Raw genomic sequence first — 23629 nt, forward strand, 5'->3', positions numbered from 1 at the left:
CTGCTGTCTGAATTTCTATCTGTACTGGAGATGCCAGAGTTTGAACACAGGACCATCTGCCATCTGATCAATTTCATTAACAAAGCTTGATTGTAAAAATCTTCAAACCAGTTTATACAAAGAATAAACTACAGTATTTTTTGCACCATAACACTCACTTTTTTCCTCCTAGAAAGTAAGGGGAAATGTCTGTGCGTGTTATGGAGGGAATGCCTAAGGCAGGGGGATCTGCTGCAGTCATGAGCAAAGGATCCATGGTTCCCCTTCCTTCCCTCCTCCGTGGCTCGCTTTGAAACAGCAAAGCGGGAGAAGAGCCGCTGAGTGGGGAGGAGAGAGGGACAGAGAGCCTGCTTGCTTTAAAGGAGCAAAGCGGGAGAGGAGAGGAGCAGCTTACATGAGTGTAAGCAGCTCCTGTCCGGTTGGTTCCTTTAAAGCAAGCAGGCTCTCTGTCCCTCTCTCCTCCCCACTCAGCTCGCTAAATAGCAGCAAAGTTTTTCAGCTCGCTAAGCCGGGGATGAGCGGGGGAGGAGGGAGAAAAGCAGAGCCTGCTTGCTTTAAAGGAGCAAAGTGGGAGAGGAGAGGAGCCTTCTCCCCTTATACCCCTCTTCTTCATTATTAGCAGCATCCTTCTCCACCCACCCCACGCATGCTTCTTCTCCCCTTAAACCCCTCTTCTGCATTATTAGCAGCATCCTTCTCCTTGTCCCTTGAGTGCTTTTCCTTCCCTCCCCACTTAAAACGTGGTTACAAAGCACGGATCCACATGGATCCTCAGGATTTTTGCACTGGGTCACCCCAAATTCACCATCAGATCACATAACATGTCCATGGCTACATCTTGCACCAAAAAAATCACGCACCCACTGTTGCCTGGGGCCGCAGTGGTGCAAAAACGTGGTTACAAAGCATGGATCCACATGGATCCTCAGGATTTTTGCATTGGGCTACTCCAAACTCACTGTCAGATCACATGTCTGTGGCCACAGCATGAACCACAAAAATCATACATCCACTGTTTCGTTTAGAATATTTTTTTTCTTGTTTTCCTCCTCTAAAAATTACATGCGTGTTATGGTCGGGTGCGTGTTATAGAGCGAAAAATACGGTAATAAAACTATTGACACAAACCTTTTTTTTAAAAAAAAAATATTTAAAACATTTTTTTAAAAATTGATAGATTAAAAACAGATTAAAACACATGTCAGTATTCTACATATCTGGGCAGGCTTGCCTGAACAAAAATGCATTAAGCGGGCACCGAAAAGAGTAGAGTGACGGTACTTGCCTGATGTCAATAGGCAGGGAGTTCCACAGGGGCTGGCACGCTAAAAGATCAATTTCATACAAATGCAAACCAAATATCATGTGGTACCTCTAACACAGCCAGTTCCACAGAGCGAAGTTGTCATGAGGGTATATGTTAATATCAGAACCAGAGCTTTTTTCTGGGGGGACGCATACCCCTAAACATTTTTGTGAATCTTTGTACTTTTGTCCATTTACTGTATTTATTTTTCCCAATTTGAACTGTAAAATGAGTCAAAATGAGAGTACCCCTACACATTTTTTTAGGGGGGGAAAGCACTGGTCAGAACCAACCATCTATTTGGCAAAGGAGATCTTTGCAAACCGCTTGGCATCCAAGGATATCTAGATCAGAGAACCACCACTTAAGAACAGAGAGAATTTATACACAAAATATGATTTGGCACCCTAAGCAGTCCTGGGCATGGATTCTAATTGTAATCCCCATCATGTGTGGGATTTTTAAAAGATGCAAGTAATAAAGAGTAATATAATTATGTGACCCATGAAATCAATTTGAAACTCCGGACTTTGTGTGAGCATAAACAAGATCTCCAACTCATCCATTCATACATTACGTTTTCCCCTTTCTGTGTGTGCAGGCAGATGTGAAATGACTCCCAGCTCAGGTTTTTGTTTTTTTAAATGCACCATGAGGTTCAGCCCCAAGAGAGGCATTAAATCATATATGGGCTTCTCTGTACTTTTTTTTTTAAGGGGTGGACAACAATAATTTGGTGACTAAGAAAAATGATCTGTTTCCTTTTTGTCCTCCTGGAACAACTCAGCCCAGCCACTTCTCAGAGGGACTCATTAGCATCTCTCACCTGTGTCAGGAAGGAGGGGGGAGACAATAAATAAGCCCTTGGGGATCCATTAAATTAAAACTACTAAATACAGAAGTTACCACAAAGAAATACACAGGCATAGTTTCTTTGACTACAGCATAGAGGGAAACGGAAACTGGTTAAAAGTCAAATCGGAAATTAATGTGAAAAAATGTCTCTTTATTTAATAGGTTGTCCTAGCTAAAGAGCAGCTACTAATACTATAGTTGACATGGACCAGAATCAATACAGCCAACCTATACTCCTTTGCAAACAGAAGGGGTTCTCAAGGGTTTGGCATACACTGGTTGCAGTACATAGTGAACCAAAACCATGAAGAGGCACCCAACGAAAACCACACAGAGAAGGGACAGCAGGACGAAGCGGCCGATAAAGAAGGTGTCGACAATCTGAGAAGACAAATTGCACAAGTGACAGCTGAGCATATCAATGACAGAAGACTTACTTGTTTTTCTTCTCCTTTGAATAATAATAATAATAATAATAATAATAATAATAATTTATTTATACCCCACCCATCTGGCTGGGTTTCCCACTCTGAGCAGCTCCCAACAGAATATTAAAAATAGAATCAAACATTAAAAACTTCCCTAAACAGGGCTGTCTTCAGATGTCTTCTAAAAGTCAGACAGTTGTTTATTTCCAACTCTGTAATTATAAGATAATATGGCTGGCTGGAGATCAGATCAAGGCCAGACAGGCTGAAGTTGTTGCTGTATGAAGGCAGCACAAGGCCCAATTTGAAAAATGCTGCTTAGATGTGCAATTAGATGGTTCCATATCCATATCATCATCATCATCATCATCATCATCATCATTTATTTACACCCCACCCATCTGGCTGGTTTTCCCCAGCCACTCTGGACAACAGAATATTAAAAACATGATAAAACGTCAAGCATTAAAAACTTCCCTAAACAGGGCTGCCTTCAGATGTCTTCTAAAACTCAGATAGTTGTTTATTTCCTTGACATCTGATGGTAGGGTGTTCCACAGGGCGGGCGCCACTACTGAGAAGGCCCTCTTAAATAAATAAAAGGTGTGCTCACAGATTAATAAAAGCAAGTCAAATCTCCTGCGCTCAGGGTTACCATCTAAAAAAACACGACACAAAAGGAAAGTGTATTTGGAGCAGGGAAAGCAAACTCGGGAAATAATTATTTGTTACAAAGCTCTTACACTGAGCAGCTGGAATGGAAAACAGTTCAACGAGAGGAGCCAAGCATTGAGGGTCTCTCAGGAGCGCCAATGAAGTGTCCTGCACACTTCTTTCCCTGCCTGCCACACAGCCACTGCCAGATGGAATGGCTGCTGCATCTCATCCCTTGCTCCCTCTGCCTGGGTGAGCAAACACCGCAGAAAGACTTGAACATCAACCTTTTTGTGCGCCAAGCTCACTGACAGTCTCTCCACTAGAAGGCTTTATTGTGAGAGGCGAGGCAGGAAACCGAGGAAAGGGTTTCTTCATTGGTGATGGAATGTTTCTGCTCATGGAACTCTCTCCCTAAGAAGGCTTGCTTGGCTGCTAATCTGGTATCTTTTCAGGGCCATACAAAGACCCATCTTTTAAAGTCCTACACTAGTGGACAAAATTGTGGAAACCTTTTGGGGAAAGTGTATTTCTGAGATTTGATGACTGGCTCTCTAACACTCATGCTCATTGACTACATTCAAATGAAGGAAAGGTACTGCATATCAACCTAAGCAAGTTGTGCTTCCTTTTTCTGGTAATTTGGCTATAACTTTTGATAGAATACAGATAATTGAACAAACTTTGTTGTATTACATTCTTCATTAAATTATCTTTCCAGTGATATATAATTTTATGGTATTACTCCAAAACAAAGTGGTGTTATAAGCCATCAAACCTCAAAAAAACACTTTTTCCAAAAGGTTTCCACAATTTTGGCCACCATTGTATGTATATTTTAAGTACTGCTCTGTTGTTGGCTGTTTTATAGTCAATTTGAATTTTCCTGTCTTGCATTGATTTCATTGTTGATTGTATTTCATTATGAGCTATCCTGAGAGCCATATGCTAAAACTGCAACAACCAAAAGCCAAATATTGCAATGTCTCGCCAACTTCAAGAAGGAGACGATAGGTGAAATTCAACGTCTCAGGATAAAAAAATCAAGAAAGAGTTAAAGAGAGACTACAGCAACAAAAAGAATCAACAGCATATACTGTAGCTTTGGCCTCCGGTCAGAGGACTTATCCCACCAAATTCAACAAATTGTATTTCGTATCAAATATATTCTCACGCAAGAGTGACTTCAATTCTTGTTTACAGTAAAAAAAAAGCTGCTGGAATGAATAAATGCACAAATTAAAAGTCTCTGAGTTTTCCTTCCATGCTCATTAAGGCTTGAATTATTTGCAAGAAGCCATGGGTCCGGCTGGCTTGTGCTCTGCCTGCCCCACGGTTGCCCCCCTGCCCTTGCAGTGAAAACTGAACTCTGGTAAGTTAAAGCGGTCAGTTTGCCCTACAAATATAAGTAAAGATGCATGCTAGGGCAAGAGAGGAGGAGTGAGGTTAAAGCTGCCATATAAGAACCCCTGAACAGCCTGGGGAAAAAAATATAATAAAAAGAAGAGTTTGGTAGTGAGGCACCTCACCCCATCAGTAAGAGACGGGTTCCCACACCCTCTTCCCAGCTCCTGGGACTGCTCTACACTCTGCTTACAGCAAAGGTGAGTTTCATGAAACAGCATTAACACAAGTTTGACCTCGGCTCCGCTACAGAACAAGTCTCCTGTGGGTGACATGTTTGCTCGCTCAACACACTGCACTTTTTAATTAGCCAATTAGCAGGCTTTGGGTGCCGAAAGCTCAGGGCATGCATTATTGATACCATATTGTGCTGGGCTGCTGCCGAGGTGAGTCCTAGAGATCCTAGGAATGGACTCTTTTGCGGTGCAGGAGTGACTCTCAAAGACAGACTGCACTGCTAAGTCCAGCTTCCACAGCTTCTCCTGATCCTGCTGTGATTCTATAGAGGAAAAGAACAATATGGAGGGTAGAGAGTGGTAGCTGAAATATGGCCAGGACTGAAATTTCAAATATACAGGGACAGATTTGCTTTGACACCAGGCTTAACCTAGTAATGGGTTCCAAAACAGAAGGAATACCGTACTGGCCTGAATACAAGCCTCACTTTTCTACCAAACTCTGACCATGAAAAGTTGAAGTGAGGCTTAAATTTGCAACCTTACAAAAATGGGCTTTTACGATATCGCTGCTGAAACAGACATACAGTAAAATGGAACGGGTGTGAGTGCCTGCAGAATTTTAAGGGAGCGGCTTATATTCGGGTGTGGCTTATATTCAGGCCAATACGGTACTACTTTGCAAGACTCTACACTCAGAGCAGACGACTGGCCCTTGCTGACACCTGCTAGGTATCAATATTTCCATGAAACAGGGCATTAGCTGAATGCCTGAACAGGGCATTAGCTGCTCTGCTTCTTAGGCCATGCAGCCTTCTTCGCTGGATCCACTGCTCTTTCTTCATTGCTTCTCCTTGCCTTTTTGCACCACCTCCATCACCAAGGCCAGAACATACTTGTGATATCACTTGTTGCCAGCTCCATATGTACAGCAGACTCCTCTTCATTTCCAACAAAGACTTGTTACCTGCTGAACTCTACTGCTGCAGCCCCCCTTGGCTCCTAGAGGTCTCAAACCCATGGCACCTTTCCCAGCTCTTAAGAAGCTAGGATGTCTCATATTGAACCAGTCTCCAACAGGCACTTCTTGGTGCCTTACTTAGCTCCTATGCCACCAGCAGTCTGGTCCTTCAGGACACAAGGCAGATCTGCCTTTGTGGATAAAAGGTGCCCTGAGCATCTTGTAGCCACACAAGAACTTGGTGCAGTTCTGCCATTATTAATTATTACTGCAAGAAGCAAAGTTACAGGGAACCAGGCAGAGGGCCTTCTCAGCAGTGGCGCCCTCCCTGTGGAACGCCCTCCCTTGAGATGTCAAGGAGATAAAGAACTACACAACTTTTAGAAGACATCTGAGGTTTTTAACGCTTGGTGTTTTTATTAAGTTTTTAGATATGCTGTGAGCTGCCCAGAGTGGTTGGGGGAACCCAGCCAGATGGGCAAGGTATAAAATCATCATCATCATCATCATCATCATCATGTGTTAAGCAAAAGTGCATGTACAGGACTGCAAACCAGCATAGGTAGTGGCTTGCTGGTTCAGACCAGGAGACACCGAGGTCAGCATTCTTTGCAGGAATTCCAAGCAACCAAGTGGACCTACCAGGCACTGTTCAGTGGTCCAAAAAGTGGGCACTGGTCTACCTTCTGCCTACCCTTGAGTGAGAAAATAGCAATTCTACTATCTCTAGTTGCTCTCTGGAATGGAGTGGGGAGGAGGGAAAACTTTGCTGTGTGTATATGAGGAAGCTGTGCAACACTCACTCTGTCTTCCTTTCTTTTGCAAATATCACGCAGCATGCATCCAAGAGCACATCAGGGGGTGGGGGAGCGCAATCAAGGCAAAGTCTGGATTTGTCACATTTAGTACCTAGCATAAATCTCCTTGCAGCTAAGGAGATGGGAGAAGTTGTATTCTGTCCTTGTCCTAGAAGCACAGACACTACTTAACAGGTGTCCATGACACTCTTGCTGTGGCAGAGTGGCACATTACGTTACATGCTCTGCATGCAGAAAGCCCCAAGTTGAATCTCAGGCATCTCCAGGTCGGACCATCTGGAACCCTGGGGAGCCACTGCCAGTCCATGTTGACAGTAACTCGCTTGACGGACCAGTGGTCTGACTCAGTACAGGGCAAATCCCTATTTTCCCATGTAATCACATTCTGGGCAGCACTCCAAATTGCAGTGACCCAGTTGGCAAGGGAAAATGCAATTCCGCACCCAACAGACGCTTTGGGGTCCGAGAAATTATGCTTTAATTCTTTGTAACAAGGGCGCATGTGCTATAAACTGAAATTGCAGACAATAAAGTTCTTCAGAAGAAGAAAAAAAGATACAGCTGTCCTAAGTAAGTCTAGGTGATTTCCCCTGCTGTTGGAGTGTGGCGGCAGTGGGGCCTTGTAGAGGAATGCAGTCAGGAAGGAGCCTTTGCGCCAGAGAGCTCAAAACATTCCCAGTGTCTCTAGGAGATGAAGACAGGAGAAGGACTATGTAATGAATGTGGAGTTTAAATAATTAGGACCAGGAAACCTTTGGGAAGAGGGATAATTTCCTCCGAAGCTGATCCATGAGGGAGCCAAACTGCTGGTAATGGAAATTCAGACCGGGGGTGGGGGGGAGGTTGTTAATCTTGCAGCACGGGAAAGCCTTGAGAAGGAACATTTGATTATCGGTGAAATCTGCTGGAGGCAGCAGCTGTGCTAGTGAAAGTGGGGGTTTGGGGGGAAAGCGGGTAGGATTACAGTTGCCTCTGGAGAAAGGGCACCCGGAGGTGGGATAAGCACTCTAATAGCAGCCAAGTGTCAGCACCAAGATAATTAAAAAAGAGCTTCCAGGATCAAAGATGATGTGATCATCACAATTAAAATCCGCATCTTCATTGCCAGCCATTTATACAGCGGTCTTCTTAACAGACTGTCAGTCTGTTAAATCAAAAGATTTAACTCTGAAGCAACAAAAAACTCCACCGTGAATAACTTTTCTCTTTCTCTCTTTAAATTTAGGGCAATGTAGAGAAATGGGTTGAGGGTTCAAGGCTTCTGAAAAAGAGGACATGGAGAAGAATCTAGTAACTCTTTGGATCAAATAGTTTGGCCTTCTGCTTGTAGCATGTAGCAGCACAGATTTATGCATCTCACTGCAGCATTTATCGTTCCACCTTCCAGGCTACAAATCCTTGCAAAGTGACTTACAAGTAACAAAGATTTATACCCTGCTTTTCCCTTTCAGTAGAGGTGCTTGAAGGGCTTTCCAAAAATGCAAACACAGGCACAAATTTAACAACAATCCATTATTAAAACATAATTGCCAGGCTGAAATTAACATCAAAGACCTAGCAGACAAAGAGCCAGAACTAACCGTCAATACATTAAAATTAAGCAACAACAGAAATCAAAACCGTCTTGTTGTTACAGGTGGAACAAAAATAGAAGGGGAAAGTAACTTCTTGGGCAGGGGATCACCCCAAGTACGCTCCACTGGATGCTGGAGACTGTTGGAGGGAAACAGGTAGGACGCAGTAATATCAGAGCACGATAATCAGGCAGAAGAGGTAGGAATAACAAGGAATGTGGCATTGGTGACCATGGGGTCACAGTGGAAAGCTTTCAACCTATGCAGGTTTCTTAGTCAGAACATAGGTATTAAGCCAATTTCAGTTAAGAGCAAAGGCAACAATTAATGGAAGCTTGCATAAGATTTGGTAGGTAGAGAAGTAGTAGCACTAATCCACACATACATGCCCCTAGCTATGTTGATGCAGGATGCCTTTGAATACCAGCTGCTGGGAATCACAAGCTGGGAGGGTTCTGTTGTGTTCGTGTCTTCCTTGTGGGCTACCCAAAGGCACCTGGCTGAGTGCTGGGCTAGGTGAGTCTTTGGCCTGACCCAGCAGGGCTCTTTTTATCTTATGGCGAGGACAACTGGCTTAAATGGCTTTTAAGAGAGGATGAAACAAATCTACATAGGACACATCCATTGATTTAGCCATGATGACTAAATGAAACACCTGTGTTCAGAGGCCATGTGCCACTGATTACCATTTGGGGTGGGGGGAAAGAGTAGGGAGGGCTATTGTCTTTATGCTCTGCTTCTGGGCTTTCCAGAGCCACTGTGGGGAACAGGACATTGGATTAGATGGACCTTTGCTCTAATCTTAGAACTTTTCTCTGCAATGAGATGTGGTGGAGCAGGAGTTAAAACAGTTATGCGAGGAGCTGTCAGGAAAACAAGTGGAAAACATAGAGGGAAAGCTGGACCGTGTATAAATGATCAAACCCTTGTTTAATAAGCTGGGATATGCATGAGCTCCTTGCAGTCACATGCAGTCCCTTCCGACAAGCAGGGAAACACACCAGGAAGCCACGGTTAACCATAGTTTCCTGTTACATGCAAACCACGAAAATATGGTCAATGGCTTTCCAAGAAGCCAAGCTACACAGCCATGGTTTAAAGCTGGCTTCTGTACAAACTGGGATTTGTAAGCCAAGGTATAGTTTAACTGTGGCTTCTGGGCTTGTTTCCTGCTACATGCAAAGTGACGGGCTGAATATTCAGCCCAAGAACTCTCAGACAGATCCCTTCCATTTCTCTCCCATGTGTGCACATACTTGATTTCCTAATTTAGGAACTAAAAACAGCTTTTTTTGTTTTCTCTATTGTTGACTTCCACTAGGAATTGGAAGTCCTTGCTGATCTGCTGCAAGTTACTCAAGAGATCTACCAGTTGATCCTGATCCATCTTCTTCCAACTACTGATGGATATCAGAAAAATGAAAAAGGAGCAGAAAGAGGTACCAGATAGCTTCCACAATATTTTAACAAGCAGTCGCAACCAGAGTTTCCTGCTAATATGCATTAAACCTGGTTACAGTCAAGTATGCCCATGTGATGATGAATGCAAAGCCAGGCATCTTCTATGCACCTTCTAGTGAAGCAACCTATTTCTCTTGCAAATGACCCAGAGTGGAAACAGATTCACTTTGCAAACAGACCTCAGTGTAAAAGCATTTCCCCTCAGGCTGCTATAATGTACCTAATAGGGTGACTTGGGTAAATAATGCAAACATTCCATTCCAGGGTCATCTTCCTAGCTCAAACTCTTAAAAAAAAATAAAGTTCTCCACTCCAACGTCTGAAGACAAAATTAGCTTCAGTCAGATCCCACTTGCCCCCAACAAAGATTCAATCGTGGACTGTCTAGACAAAAAACTCACTCCCTACTTTGGAATTAAGAGTCCTCCGACATCAAGCGGATTGCAGAAACTTGAGGTGCTGCCTTACACCAGATCAGACTATTTGCCCTCCTCTGACTGGTACTCTTCAGGATCTTGGGCAGGGTCCGTTTCATTACCTGCTCATCATCCGAACTGTTTTTACCTAGAGATGCCATGGATTGAACCTAGGTCTGGTCTATGAAACCTTCCCCACCAACTGCTCTCTTCTTTTTGTGCTTCACAGCAAGGAAGGAACTCCTTTTCTCCATGGGCAGATGGCAGCATTCCTATGCTGCATGAAGAGAAAGGAATCGCTCTCTTTCCTTGCAAGCAGACTGTTTTGCTTCTATGCTACACACTGAGAAATGGAATCCCTTTCTCAGCGCGTAGCAAAGAAATGCTCTCCTGCTCTTTCTCCCTCATTCCAGCACCTAGGCCTTGCTTTTTGTGGTTCTGCGTGCACTAAAGGTGTGGGATTGTACAAACTCTTGGCTCTTGCCCTGCCAAGTTCTGGAAAGTCATTGACAGCTTCCCATTGGGGTAATGCAGTTCTTGGCTTGACTAAGGATCCAAAACCCATTTCTGCATGTGCTTTACTACTAAGCTACCATTCCTTCCCTACACTGGAGATACCAGCAATTGAACCAGGAACCTTCTGCATGCAAAGGACATGCCCTGCACCTGAACTATAACCGCTCCCACTATCTAGAGATCTTACTCTTTCAGCTGGGTAAAAGGAAGCAGAGTGTAGACGGACAAAAGAAAATGTAAGTAAATGATAACAGTGGCAATGTGGAGGCGAAATGTTCTGATGAGTATTGTAAATTAAGCCATTGATTAATCTCCGGCAACAAACCGCAATGCTTTTTATACAGATTGATTTTTCCTTCTGTGTATCACTATATCACACATAACACCATTGTCTTTTAGAGGTACATTATGAAGCGCACCCACACTGCAATATTTTCTATGAAACATTAGTTGAATGCATTTTGATTGTCCTTCATTTATCTCCATTACACCTAATGGTAATTATGGCTCTTATATTGGCACTGCAACCTCCCTCAATCTCCAGCTAATGGGAGATTGCAATGGGAAGCCATCTTTCTTGTTTGGGAGATGCAAACCCTGAAGAGGCCCGGTTCACATTTCTCTGGCATGTAGGGCCTTAACATAGTGAACTGCTGAAGCAAGGGCACTCCTGCACCCATCTCTAAGGAGGCATCCAAGGCCATGACCACGTGATCCATATGCACCTGACGTACCTTCCTTGTGCCAGGATGTACCAAATAAAAATGTCTGCAGGGGCACACACAAATTTCCATGTATGGACAAAGATGTGCAGTCCGCAGCGTCTGCAAATAAGCCTGCCTGCATGATGGGGGGGCTGGGGGCTGCATGAACCAACATCTGAAATGGTTTTGTTCTTTCCTCTTCCTACCTACCTAATGCCATCAATCAAATGAAGAGATCAAGGGGTTCTCCAGAAGTCTTCATTGTGCATTCATGATGATTTGTATTAATGTATCGGTATGGTTATATGTCATTTTGTTTCCAATACAGTATTCTCCTGGCCTGGGGAGTCAGGTAATGCCGAGGCGATACAAAGGCCTTCAGAAAGGCCTGTATTTGAAAGCAGGGCACTCAAATCGCAACCTTCCTTGTCTTGAAGAGGAAGGCCCCATTTCAGCTAGTGAGAATTCTCAAGTTACACACACACACACACACACACACACACACAGACACTTTTCAAATGAAAGGGGTTTTGTTTGTTTGTTGGCTTTGGGAATGGGAAGGGTCAAAGGGACAGAGAACCTGCTGCTAAATCAGGCTGTTTGAGAGATGTAATTAAACACTAACCACCACCACCCCACCCTCAAGACTTTCTTTCGTTTCTAATGGTTGACAAGAAAACTGTTTTCACAGGCCCCATCTGTATTGTCTTCTATTTCAGTATTTCACTTTTTTTTAAGGTGGGTTTCTTGTTTGTCGGGTGGAGTTGGTTTTTACTAGAGACTGTAAGCTGCTCTGGGAAGAAAGTTCCTCAAAAAGCAAGGCTATAAATTTCTGAATGAGTGAATGAATGAATCCTGCTGACTTTGCTCAGTCTGGACAATTAGTTAGTAGGGCATGCCAGCTGGTTCTCTTCACTTCCAAACTTACTGGCTCCCACCTGACCTCTAAACTTGCCTTCAGTCCACTGGCGTTCAAGGTACCTAAAGACACATGATCTGAGGCCCTCCGGTCCCTTTTCTGAGGGATGATTCAGAGCGTGATGAGAAGGGAGAGTCTTTTCAGTCGTGGCTCCTCAACTGTGGAATGCTCTCCCCACTGAGTTCCATCTAGCACCTTCCCTTACATCCTTTCAGTACTAGTGAAAGGCTTCCCATTCCCCACCTTCCTATGGCTCGTGGGGTGGTGGGGCTGTTTTTGATTACTGAATGAAAACATTTAATGTTTTCTATTATTCCCCCCCTGCTATGGTATAATGCATTTATGTTTATGTATTTAAATGTAAGCTGACTGGAGACCTTCTAGGTAGCATGAGATTAATAAGTCAAATAACTAAATAGGTGCCTGCTCTCAGCCTGAACACCTGATTCCCAAATACCAACCGTGGCCTTAGTCATCTAGCAGCCCTTTCGTGGCAGCATGCTGACTTCCCTTCTCCCTTTCCCAACAATGACTCACTTGACCTGGCGGCATTTGCTTTCCCTTGGGAAATGTTCAATTAGCCAACGGCTTGTACTGATGCAAATTCACTGGGACTATACTTGGTGCTAGAACTTGGCCCTCTTGAAATCTGTGTTGGCTTATAAACAGCACGTATTTGAAACCGTTAGTATGAAATGCTACAGATTTGTGGAGGGCGAGCTTCTCAATAACTTTACCTTAATTTCTGCAGCCGGTGCAGGCAACTCGCTGGCACGAGGGAAAAGCAACAGAACCAACGTGATGATCACAGCAGCTAAGAAAACCACAATGACAGAGAACCTGGGGAGAGAGAGTGGGGAGAAACCACAGGAATCACTGCTAATCCTAGCCACACTTTCTTAGAAGAAGATTTAAATAAAGCTGCATAGAGTTGCTCCATGTCACTACCCGGGCACACACTCCTTTAAATGCCCTAATGGGGCAGAGCAGAAAGCAACCAGGGTAGTTCCCACCCTTTACCTTCCTGGTCATAGAATCCGCTCATTCCCTTGTCTGCTACCAGCAAGCAAGAACCCAGGAATCTAGATGGTGAAAGTGGTGAGAACAGGTAGAAGGGAGCCATAGCTGCCTTTTCTCCCACTGACTCAGGAAATTTAACAGACTATGCCAGGCATCCAGGTGTGAAGACCTGCACAGGATTTGGCTTCCAGTATGCTAGCATCTTCTGCTGTTTGCAAGCACCTCAGCTCCTCCTTGCATCACAGTGGACAAGAGAACCTCCCAGAGCAGCCCCAAATGGACGAATCTGTAGCAAAGAGTGGCATTCAACGCACTCATTTCATTAGTGCAAGGATTTATGTTTGCACAACAGAACTCCACCCCCCTTCCCTCTCCAAATCTGTCTAGAAGATTGAGGGAACCCCAATAACAGATTTTGGATTGGGGCAGGCGGGAAGTCCCATTCTGCACAAGTGTAAATCTTTGCTAATGGAATGAGCAACTTAATGCTACATTGGATACAGCCCAAAGCGTTTAATGACTGTAACTTTAGGGTGCAATTTTCAAGAATCAATGCAACGACGCCAGTGAAAAGTACACTATGAATTTACCAGGACTGGATTCTACCTCATTACACTACAGGAAGGATCCTCAGAAGGATATGGCCAGTTCTGGAAAAAATGTATTCTGCAACCCACATCCTTTTGATGCCAGCTTCCTTTGATTATTTTTTTTAATAGAAAAAGGCTGTGCAGTAACTGCCAATATACACCATGTCTTGAGAAGCTAAAAGATGCACTTATTAGATTAAGTAGAGGATATGTGGCTGCCAATTTTCCTTTGACATTGTTTATTACTTATAGACTGTGCCAAATAAGAACAACAGCAAAAAAATTGACAATAATGTCCACTGCAAAGATAAAATCATAAAATGTTGTCTACATTTTTTTTAAAAGGGGGGTGGGCAGAGACATAAGGTGACAACCATATGGCTGCTGTGCGGGGGGGGGGGGGGATAGGATACAAGATGGTTCCCTCCCTGATATTGGGTCTTCCCAGCTGCTGAAGAAATAGACACCCTAGCCATACCAAAATTTGGGTACCTAGCCAATAGCTGGAGATGAATTAGACAAGCAAAGACTCACTAATTTATCAAACCATAAGTAAGAAAAGAAAGCCAAGTACACAAGCAAAATGATCAGGTAACCCTTCCTCATTAAAAATGCTATGAATATTTGATTTTACAAATGAAACATTATGCAGTAAAAAGGAAGATATTAAATATCCCAAGTCTTCCCTGAGAATAATTGGATAGAACATGGAGAAGTCTTTCATTTTGTTTTGGTGGTGGCAGGGGATTTAATGAGTCTATTATACTTTTCAAATAATTTCACAATCCACATTTTGAATACTTGAGGTTTTGTTTTTTAAAGGCTGCTCTCCAATTAAATAAATCTTGGCTGGTTAATTATACAAGTTTCAGCGGATTAATTGATTAAATAAAACTTGCAACTTCAGGAAAACAATAGTTCTGAAGGAAAAAAGGATGCTCCTGTTTTACATGACATCATAACGGGCATCACCCTAGAAAAGGCATTCACTCCTTTGTGAGAAAGATAAGGAAAGTTTCTTCTAAGCTGGTACTTGCTATCTGCAGTTTCCATTAGCACCTGCATTTGTAAAAGATTAGCTGTGACGAATTGGTGCACCTTTTCAGTTGATCAATTTTTATTTTAAAAAACATCGTCTAAACATTGCTGCCCCGGGTTTTTTTATTTAAAAAACCCCATTAATCCGCAGTATTCTCCTCCCCTCTAAACATAGTTGCTTCACTCTAAAAAAACACATGCAGGAAAATAATAATTCAGAATAGATCAGTAGCAGGCTGGTTAGCACCTCCGATATCTTTTCTGTCCCCTCCAAAAATCAATCAAGGGTTTCTTGTGACAAAGCACTAAAAATCACCACACCTTGAGCTCCCTGGAGTGAAAGGTGGGGAAGTAACATGTAATTAATTAAATGATGGAACCCAACCTTCTTCTGAGGAGGAATGGCTGAAATATTTGCCTGAAATCCATGTGGTTAGCAGTTTCCTCTCCAATTACTTTCCCAGCAGGAGACGGCACCTTACCTAGCGAGTCCAGAAGCTCTGGATAACAACACGCAGAGCAGCAAGGTCAGTACCCAGAGCAGCGCTAAGATAAATACTCCTGGCCCAACTCCAAGAATTGTGCCAGGCATCCTGAAAAGAAAGAAGCACTGCTGAACTTTTTGTTAGCATAGCACCACCTTTCCCATTCATTCCTGGGGGTTTGGCATCTGTGGAAGTTGTGCATTTCAACACCTCTTACAGGGTGGATTTGATTTAAATCAAATCGATTTAAATCACTAGTCAGTAAGACTTGATTTAAATCTTTTTTTTCAGCAGAAAGACTCATTCTTGCTGGTATAATCTTAATATTTACAGCCATATGAAGGTTTCATTTTTGGAATAATAACTTTTCAGAGTAGTTTTTACAGTTATATCAAAAATTACTGATTTGGTTATACTATTAGAAATACATAGATAATTATGAAATTATTGTTTATATTTGGACAACTTTTCTGCTATACTTTATTGGAAGGAGAAAAATAATCATTTCCCTAATAACAATTTACTTAACTAAAACAATAACATTATAGCATATGTATCCATGTTTGCTAATTGATGTGGTTAAATGATTTTAAAAAACAACAACAGATTAAGTTTTAGCACACATAAAAAACTTAAAACAAATCCTTATTTCCTGATGAATAGCCTTTGGACTATAATGTAACTTAAACAGACAACTATCTTTAGAAAGATTTTTCATCCAAAAGCATTTTATTTTAAAAATCCGATTTAAATAAAAAACACACCATTTTTTTATTATTATTATTTTAAAATCATTGATTTTTATCCACCCTGACCTGTTAAGATATTGCAACCCAATATTGCTTGATGGCTCTTGAGATCAGGGGGTAAATTTTCATATAAATTTTCATACCATTGGGTGGCTTTTTGAATCAAGATGGCAGAGAGAACCTTTAAAAACTGATTCTTTGGTTTCTTAGAATTCTTGAACAACACCGAGTACAAGGTTGCTAATTTACAATATTTAGAAGCCATCTTTTAGGGGGAAATAACATTGCAAGGCAGTTCCCAGAATAGATTTTAAATACGCGTTATGAATCGAAATAAAAAAAATACAAAAATTATCTTAAGAACCATCAGTGTCCCCTGAAAAAAATATATAAGGATGGTGCATCATTACAATTACATGCAACAAGATAATACTACTGATGTATCAATGCAGTGTGTCCAAGTAGTGTACATTTTGAATTTCTTTGAATTGTATGATTTTTGAATATATTATATGTAAAATTCTATTTTAAAAACAACATGAACCATAAATAACCATAAAAACAGTATCACCCAGCATAATGTAATTTAAAACCAATTAAGAAAAGCCATGAGCATGCATTCAGATACCAGTACGGCCATTCAATTACAGTGGTACCTCGGGTTAAGTACTTAATTCGTTCTGGAGGTCTGTTCTTAACCTGAAACTGTTCTTAACCTGAAGCACCACTTTAGCTAATGGGACCTCCTCGCTACCGCCGGAGCACGATTTCTGTTCTCATCCTGAAGCAAAGTTCTTAATCCGAGGTACTATTTCTGGATTAGCGTAGTCTGTAACCTGAAGCGTATGTAACCCGAGGTACCACTGTACTGGTAAAAAGATCAATGGGAACCCAGGGCTTGTTTAGGAAAAAAAGCAAACTGAAAGCAAGTCTTTACTGCCCATCTGGAAGCTTGTAAAAATGTCTAGCAGAAGGGACAAAATTTTAAAAGGAGGAACATATGGCAACCCAAGACATGGGTTTAAAAAAATGATCAAAAATAATGGATATTGAACCAAAAATGTAGGTCACTGGCCACAGTCAAGCATGATTGCTGCCCCATAAAATGTGAAACTCCCTTAAGAGAACTCATGGATGAAAACATCAACGTTGTCTTTATGCCCAACTTATGGTTGGCCACTGTATGAAACAGAATCCTGGATGAGATGAAGGTCTGATCTTAGGTTCTCAGTTCCCAACTTGCAAAATAGAAATATTACAGACTTACTTCACAGTAAGTGAACGCTGCTTTTTCCTCCTTCTGGTGGGGCCTCTTGCGCCTTTCAAAGCAGCATCACAAACTAGGAGCAGAAATGCAACAGATTAAGCTTTCTCCCTTTTGCTCTGTTATGTTTCCATCCCACCTGATCACTAGAAGAACTTGTAACCAAGAGCATGAACTTTCCCTTTTCCTTTTATAACACATCTGTGATGGCCTGGGATTTGGACTCAGATGCTGAACCTGAGGAATCCCAGCCTGCACAGGAGTCCCCGCCTCCAGAACCAGCTGAGCCGGGGCTGGGGCTTGAGCCTGAAGGGTCCTCACCTGTGCTGGATCCTCAGGTGCAGGTATCAGCTGAGTCTGCTCTGGCTCCTGAGATGATGGAGGACCCACTGCCTGCAGGTGCTCCACTCTCAGCCCCGTCAGGGGAAGCTGAGGTTGCCTCTAGGTCCGATAACCCTCCAGCCTCTCCTGAGCTACAGAGGCTCAGGGCAGAGAGGCTGAGGGAACTAAGTTCCCACAGGAGGAGTGCTCGCCTCCAGGCCAGGAGAGGCGAGTCACCTGTGGACCGGGGCCGCCCTATGCCTCGGGGCAGATAAAAGCCAGCCAGTCCCAGTCCCAAGTTGTGGGAGCAACATTGTTGGTAGCCTGTTCCTGCCTGCACCCCGTCCTGCTCTTCTGCCGGAGCTCCTGACCTCACCCGATTCCCTGCCTTGGACCCAGCTTCAGCTTTTACAGACAGCATCCATACCGCACCCTCAACCTTGGACTGGACTCAGACCTCGCCGCACGGTTAACCCTCGGGACCAGCACAACATCTGAGCCTGCGGGCAGCGACTGTCTTGATCCATAAGCTATTCTGGGGGCTTCCAGGGAAGTGGAAGTGCAGAGTAAAAGATAAATAAAGTACCCCACCAAGGATCCCCAAGCTCAGGGCAGAACACAATAGTTCGCATATCCTCGTTTGAGTTATATTTTTATTTATTCCATTCATTTACCGCCTTTTATCAGAAGATCCCAGGTCGGTGTACAACATTAAGAACATGCTTTGGCTTAGGAACGTAATCTGTTCCAGAAGACTGTCCAATTTCCGAAACGTTCGAAAACTGAAAACTCAATACGGAAGCCTCAAAACGGAAAAATTAATACGAGAAACTCAATACGGAAGCCGCCTCGGGAGTTCGACTTCTGAGGTGCGTTCGAAAACGGAGACAGTTACTTCCAGGTTTTCGGCGTTCCGAAACGTTAGTCAACGGAGACGTTCAAAAACCGAGGTTCCACTGTAATAATAATTTTAAAAAAGCATAACGATACGACGGCACAGTTATTAATAAAAAAATCATTTTAGCAGTTAATAAAATAAATAATAATGATAAAATAAAAAATGATAAAATGACAATTGATAAAATAATCATTTTAGCATTTAATAAAAAAATAAATTATAAAATAAACAATAATCATTTTAGCAGTTAATAATGATAAAATAAATAATTATAAAATAACAATTAATAAAACAATCATTTTAGCAGTTAATAAATAATGATAAAATAAATAATTATAAAGTAACAATTAATAAAACAATCATTTTAGCAGTTAATTAAATAAATGATGAAATAACTAATAATAAAACAATAATCACTTTAGCAGTTAATAAAATAATGATGATGAAATAAATAATAACAAAAAATAATCATTTTAGCAGTTAATAAAATAAATAATACTGAAAATAAATAATAATAAAATAACAGTTAATAAAATAATCATATTACCATACCCCCCCCCCCAGCTTTAACAGGCCTCACAACAACCCTGCAAAGTAGGTCAGGCCAAGAAGTGATGGGGAGGGAGGAGAGAGAGAGAGGAGAGAGTAAAATAAATACCTATTAAGCGCTTCTATGCTTTTAACAGTTGTGTGAAAGAGGAAAGTTGGGGGGGGGCAAGTTAGATAGATGCAGCTTCTCCCAACAGGGAGAGGCCATAAAGCTTCACCTGTTGAATCTCTGCCTGGCACAACAAGGTGAGCCCAACCTCGCAGGGCTGTTGTGTGAGAGGACGTGCGAGATTGAAGCCCTTTGGAAACCAAAGCTTTGCCGCTGTAACAGACCCGGGGGTCTCCCCCTCACAGAGCGGAGCCCAAAGAAGCTGCTGCCCCGCTCCCTACCAGCGGGCAAGTCCCGCACAGGCGGTGAAGGCCCCTCCGTGGAAGTTTTCAGTCCTCGCCTCAACCACCTTAACCAATCCCAACGAAGATACTAGTCAACCCCGCCCGGCGGGAGCCAATGACCACTTTCGTTTCATCCCTCTTTCCAGACCGGATTGGAGGTTACCATGGGCAACGCGAAGCCTTCTGCCAGAGGGCGCCGCGGCTTTTCGGGAACGCGCCGGCTGATTGGCTCAGGGGAGGAGGGGGAGTGCGCTCTGCACCAATCGGCTTCTCGTCTTCTGCCCGATGCCTCCCCTGTCGGAACAAGAGCCGTCGCTCCCGCCGGGAGTCGCGCAGAATCAGACTGCCGATTAGCGGGCCTGCTCGCTCTGTCCAAGAAGAATGCAATGCATGTTAATTGCATTTAAATAGATGCCGGTTTTTTTCCAAAACTGTCAAATTAGCTAGCGCTGGGGATGAGCTAAAAATAAGGATAACGAGAAGCCCTTCCGCAAGAAAGTGGCAAAGTTATTCTGAATTTGTGACCCATTTTTACTGTATAAGCACAATGAGGGTTTAACTCCGCCTTTCCCCATGGTGCCCGAGATCACTGACAATAAAATGTGTGAGAGCTTATCTACTTTTAAAATTTTCACTTTTGATCTTTTTCTCCTAATTCTTTATTTTCTCTTTGTTCTTTTTTCTTATATCTTATCTTTCATTATCTTTCATTTCTCCTCTTTATTGTGAATAGTATTTTATAGAGGTATAAATATAAATAACTAAATTTGAAAAGAGACAAAATATTTTCTAATTATTTTCTTGGTTATATGTATTTTCTCTTTCTTGTGTATTTTCTTTTTTTGCATATTTTTTTTCCTTCTAATTTGTACTTCATAATAATAATAAATGGGTGACACTGAAATAGGCGGTTATCATTCTTCTTATTTTTTTTATTCTAGTGTTCCTATTGTATCAAAGCCCAATACCGTACTGAGGGCATAGTGCAGATCCACAAATATGAAAAGTGAAAAGCATCAAAAGTACTCAATTCTGCCCCCAACTTTGATTTCCTAAAAAAAAGCTCAACAACTCCCCCCCTCCCAATATATTACCATATTTTTCGCTCTATAACACGCACCCGACCATAACACGCACGTAGTTTTTAGAGGAGGAAAATCCGTAGGCATGCCACACGTAGGCATTCCCCCCATAACACGCACAGACATTTCCCCTTACTTTTTAGGAGGAAAAAAGTGAGTGTTATGGTGCAAAAAATACGGTAATTCATTTTTTGGGCAAAGGTGGTGGGTGGTGCAGAGATGAAGTTGTGGTATATGCACATGTGTTTCTGCATTTTCTACCTCTGCTAAAAACTTTTTTTTTATATAGAGGAAAACATTCCTATGCTTGTCATGCTTGTGGTATTTTGAACATTAAGAGAAGATCCAAAATAGAAACACTTGTACTATCAACTTGCGACTAATTTACCATCTGTCCTTTTCCTCCTCCCCCCCTTTTTCCCCTCTTTTCCCAGATTTGCTAAGGGACTGCAGTATCTGGATTTCTGTTTTCTTTAAAAGTCCAGCAGCGTCAGTAAGAAACGAAGATACTGTCTGTGTGAGCTCAGTCTTGCTTTTGCCTCATGTTGACATATCCTCCAGCAGACAGCTTTAAAAGGGCATTAGACACATTTGTGATGTAGGGCTGGAGGATGCGGGTGCAAGAGGGCCATTGGGTCCAGGGTGTGTGTGTGTGTGTGCGTGTGTGTGCGTGTGTGCGCGCACAGAATTTTAGACAATTGCTGATTTGTTGACATTTAATAAGTTTCTCAGCTTATTTATAGGCACAGGAGACCCAAATGTGACACGAGCTCTCAGCTTCGTGCTGCAAGTTTAAGCAAATAAAGAGGATACGATTTGGTAAAAGTCATAGCTTTTTTTTTTGTTAGCTGATACAAATTTGGTCATATTAAACCAGGGGTAGGCAACCTAAGGCCCATGGGCCGGATGTGGCCCAATCGCCTTCTCAATCCGGCCCACGGACGGTCTGGGAATCAGCATGTTTTTACAGGAGTAGAATGTGTCCTTTTATTTAAAATGCATCTCTGGATTATTTGTGGGGCATAGGAATTCATTCATTTTTTTCTTCAAAATATAGTCCGGCCCACCACACGGTCTGAGGGACGGTGGACTGGCCCACAGCTGAAAAAGGTTGCTGACCCCTATATTAAAGGGTTTTCAAAATGTTTATGATATACAGTCATACCTCATATTACGTTCTTTAAGATTACGTCCTGCGGTGACCCGGAAGTACCGGAAAGGGTTACTTCCGGGTTTCGCCGCTCGCACATGCGCAGAAGCGCTAAATCGTGCTTCGCACATGCTCACGAGCGCTAAATCGCGCCGTGCACCTGCGCAGATACGGCACTTCAGGTTGCGCTCTTTTCATGTTGCGAACGGGCCTCTGGAACTTATCCCGTTCGCAACCAGAGGTACCACTGTACAGTCATACCTTGGGTTACAGACGCTTTGGGTTGCGTGATTTCGGGTTGCATACCGTGCCAAACCCGGAAGTACCGGAATGGGTTAGTTCCGGGTTTTGGCGCTTGCACATGCACAGAAGCGCTAAATTGTGCTATGCGCAGAAGCACTGAATCGCGACTCGCGCATGCGCAGACGTGGCGCTGCAGGTTGCGAACACTGCAGGTTGTGAACGTGCTTCCTGCACGGATCATGTTCGCAACCCGAGCGTCCACTGTATACAAATATATCAACCCTGATAGCAGAAGATTAGACACAAAATTTAGTGTGTCATCTTAAAAAAATAATGTTATTATAGCTAGGGGTCTCATAAGCTGGAAGGGGCCCTGGGTCTCTATGAACTTCTGAAAGGGCCTGCATTCATATAAGATAAGACTAATAATAATAATAATAATAATAATTACTATTACAGTTTGTATACAACAGCAAGAAGGCTATTTATCCTCATGCCTTAGTTGTGGACTTCCTGAAGGCATCTGGCTGGTCACTGTGGAAGCTGGAAGGGATATCTATGCTCAACAGAAATCCATGGATATGAAGAGATTTAACAGATGCCCTCAGTGCAAAGAGGTTTTAAAGATTGTCTAGGTTTCCATTATTTTCCAGGAGTGGCTTGTCAGTCTTTCTGGACACCCTACCCTCACCCAAAACCATGATCTAGAACCCAGTTTCTCTCTCCGCCACATTCATATTCATACATTTCCTCTGTTCTCCATAACACAGGATTTCACAAGACAGGGAATTAAGCTTTTCCAGATTCGAAACAGAGTTGGGAGGTGAAGAGGTGGGTGAGAGGGGGGAAAAGTTGATGGAACTGAACTGGAAAAAGAAGTTAGGGCAAATTACAGCTGCCTGACCTTTCTGAAACACCACTAACTTGGAGGAGAACATGCAGATGGGAAAGGTCATAGCAACCCAGAGACAGAGGGCATAATGTGAATAACACAATCCTTGCTTCTCTTTCCATTAATCAGCATTTGCACTCCAGATCCAGGTGTGCCACAGCAAGACAGGAATGCAGATGCCATCCCATAGTAATACAGGGAATGTAGGAGGGGAAAAATAATACAATCAGGCTTAGGAACCATGCCTTAGGATGACCTCCCATTAACCCAAATGGTGTGTTGTTTTTTAAAGCACCTTTGAAAATATTTGACCTTTTAACCAAATGGCAATAAAGGAGGGCACAAGAGAGAAAAGCATCTTAGAAATTTGTGAGGGCGTCTCAGCCATGAACCGTAAATAATCACTAGCTCAAGGTAAGTATGCCTTTCCTGACTGATCATTGAGGAGTGGAAATATTCTGTGGAGAAGCTCCCCACAAAATGGACCTTCCCTAATGTATCGCCTGCGTTTCTTTGATCAACATTACTGACATCACAGACTGAGTGACCCTACCTGGATTTCTAACCCCCCCCCAAAATGGCCCAGGTAGTAGATGAGAGGAAAGACTTCCGGAGAGTGCACCAGTCAGTGTAGCCATTGTGGGGATATATTAATAAATAGCCTGGTATTAGGCTGCTTAGATTCCTGGTTGTTAGTGTGGTTTCTTTGTCCTACTCTGAAGAAACCCTCAATTTCAGGGGTGGGGCACCTGATCTGGCTGGC

General features: G+C 42.8%; 1 protein-coding gene and 1 long non-coding RNA gene across 7 annotated transcripts in view; both read right to left on the minus strand.

Moving 5' to 3' along the window:
• Positions 1 to 23629, minus strand: part of LOC308463895 — a 288783-nt gene that overhangs the window by 181839 nt on the left and 83315 nt on the right. The gene's annotated exons all lie outside the window — the stretch shown is intronic.
• Positions 2292 to 19576, minus strand: TMEM218 (transmembrane protein 218). 5 transcript variants are annotated; one of them, XM_080982675.1, is made up of 6 exons: positions 19325 to 19576; positions 18555 to 18615; positions 17342 to 17414; positions 15323 to 15433; positions 12930 to 13032; positions 2292 to 2542 (listed from the first exon to the last, which is right to left on the minus strand). In XM_080982675.1, exons 4-6 carry the CDS (start codon positions 15430 to 15432, stop codon positions 2390 to 2392), a joined length of 366 nt encoding a protein of 121 aa, XP_080838801.1. In that variant the 5' UTR covers position 15433; positions 17342 to 17414; positions 18555 to 18615; positions 19325 to 19576; the 3' UTR covers positions 2292 to 2389. The 5 variants fall into 5 exon arrangements, with proteins under 5 accessions (XP_080838801.1, XP_080838798.1, XP_080838800.1 ...); XM_080982672.1 differs by having other exon boundaries at positions 18334 to 18615; XM_080982674.1 differs by having other exon boundaries at positions 19216 to 19576.

Source organism: Podarcis pityusensis (genome assembly GCF_964106645.2).
Source record: "Podarcis pityusensis genome assembly, chromosome: 15".
NCBI classification, from domain to species: Eukaryota; Metazoa; Chordata; class Lepidosauria; order Squamata; family Lacertidae; genus Podarcis; species Podarcis pityusensis.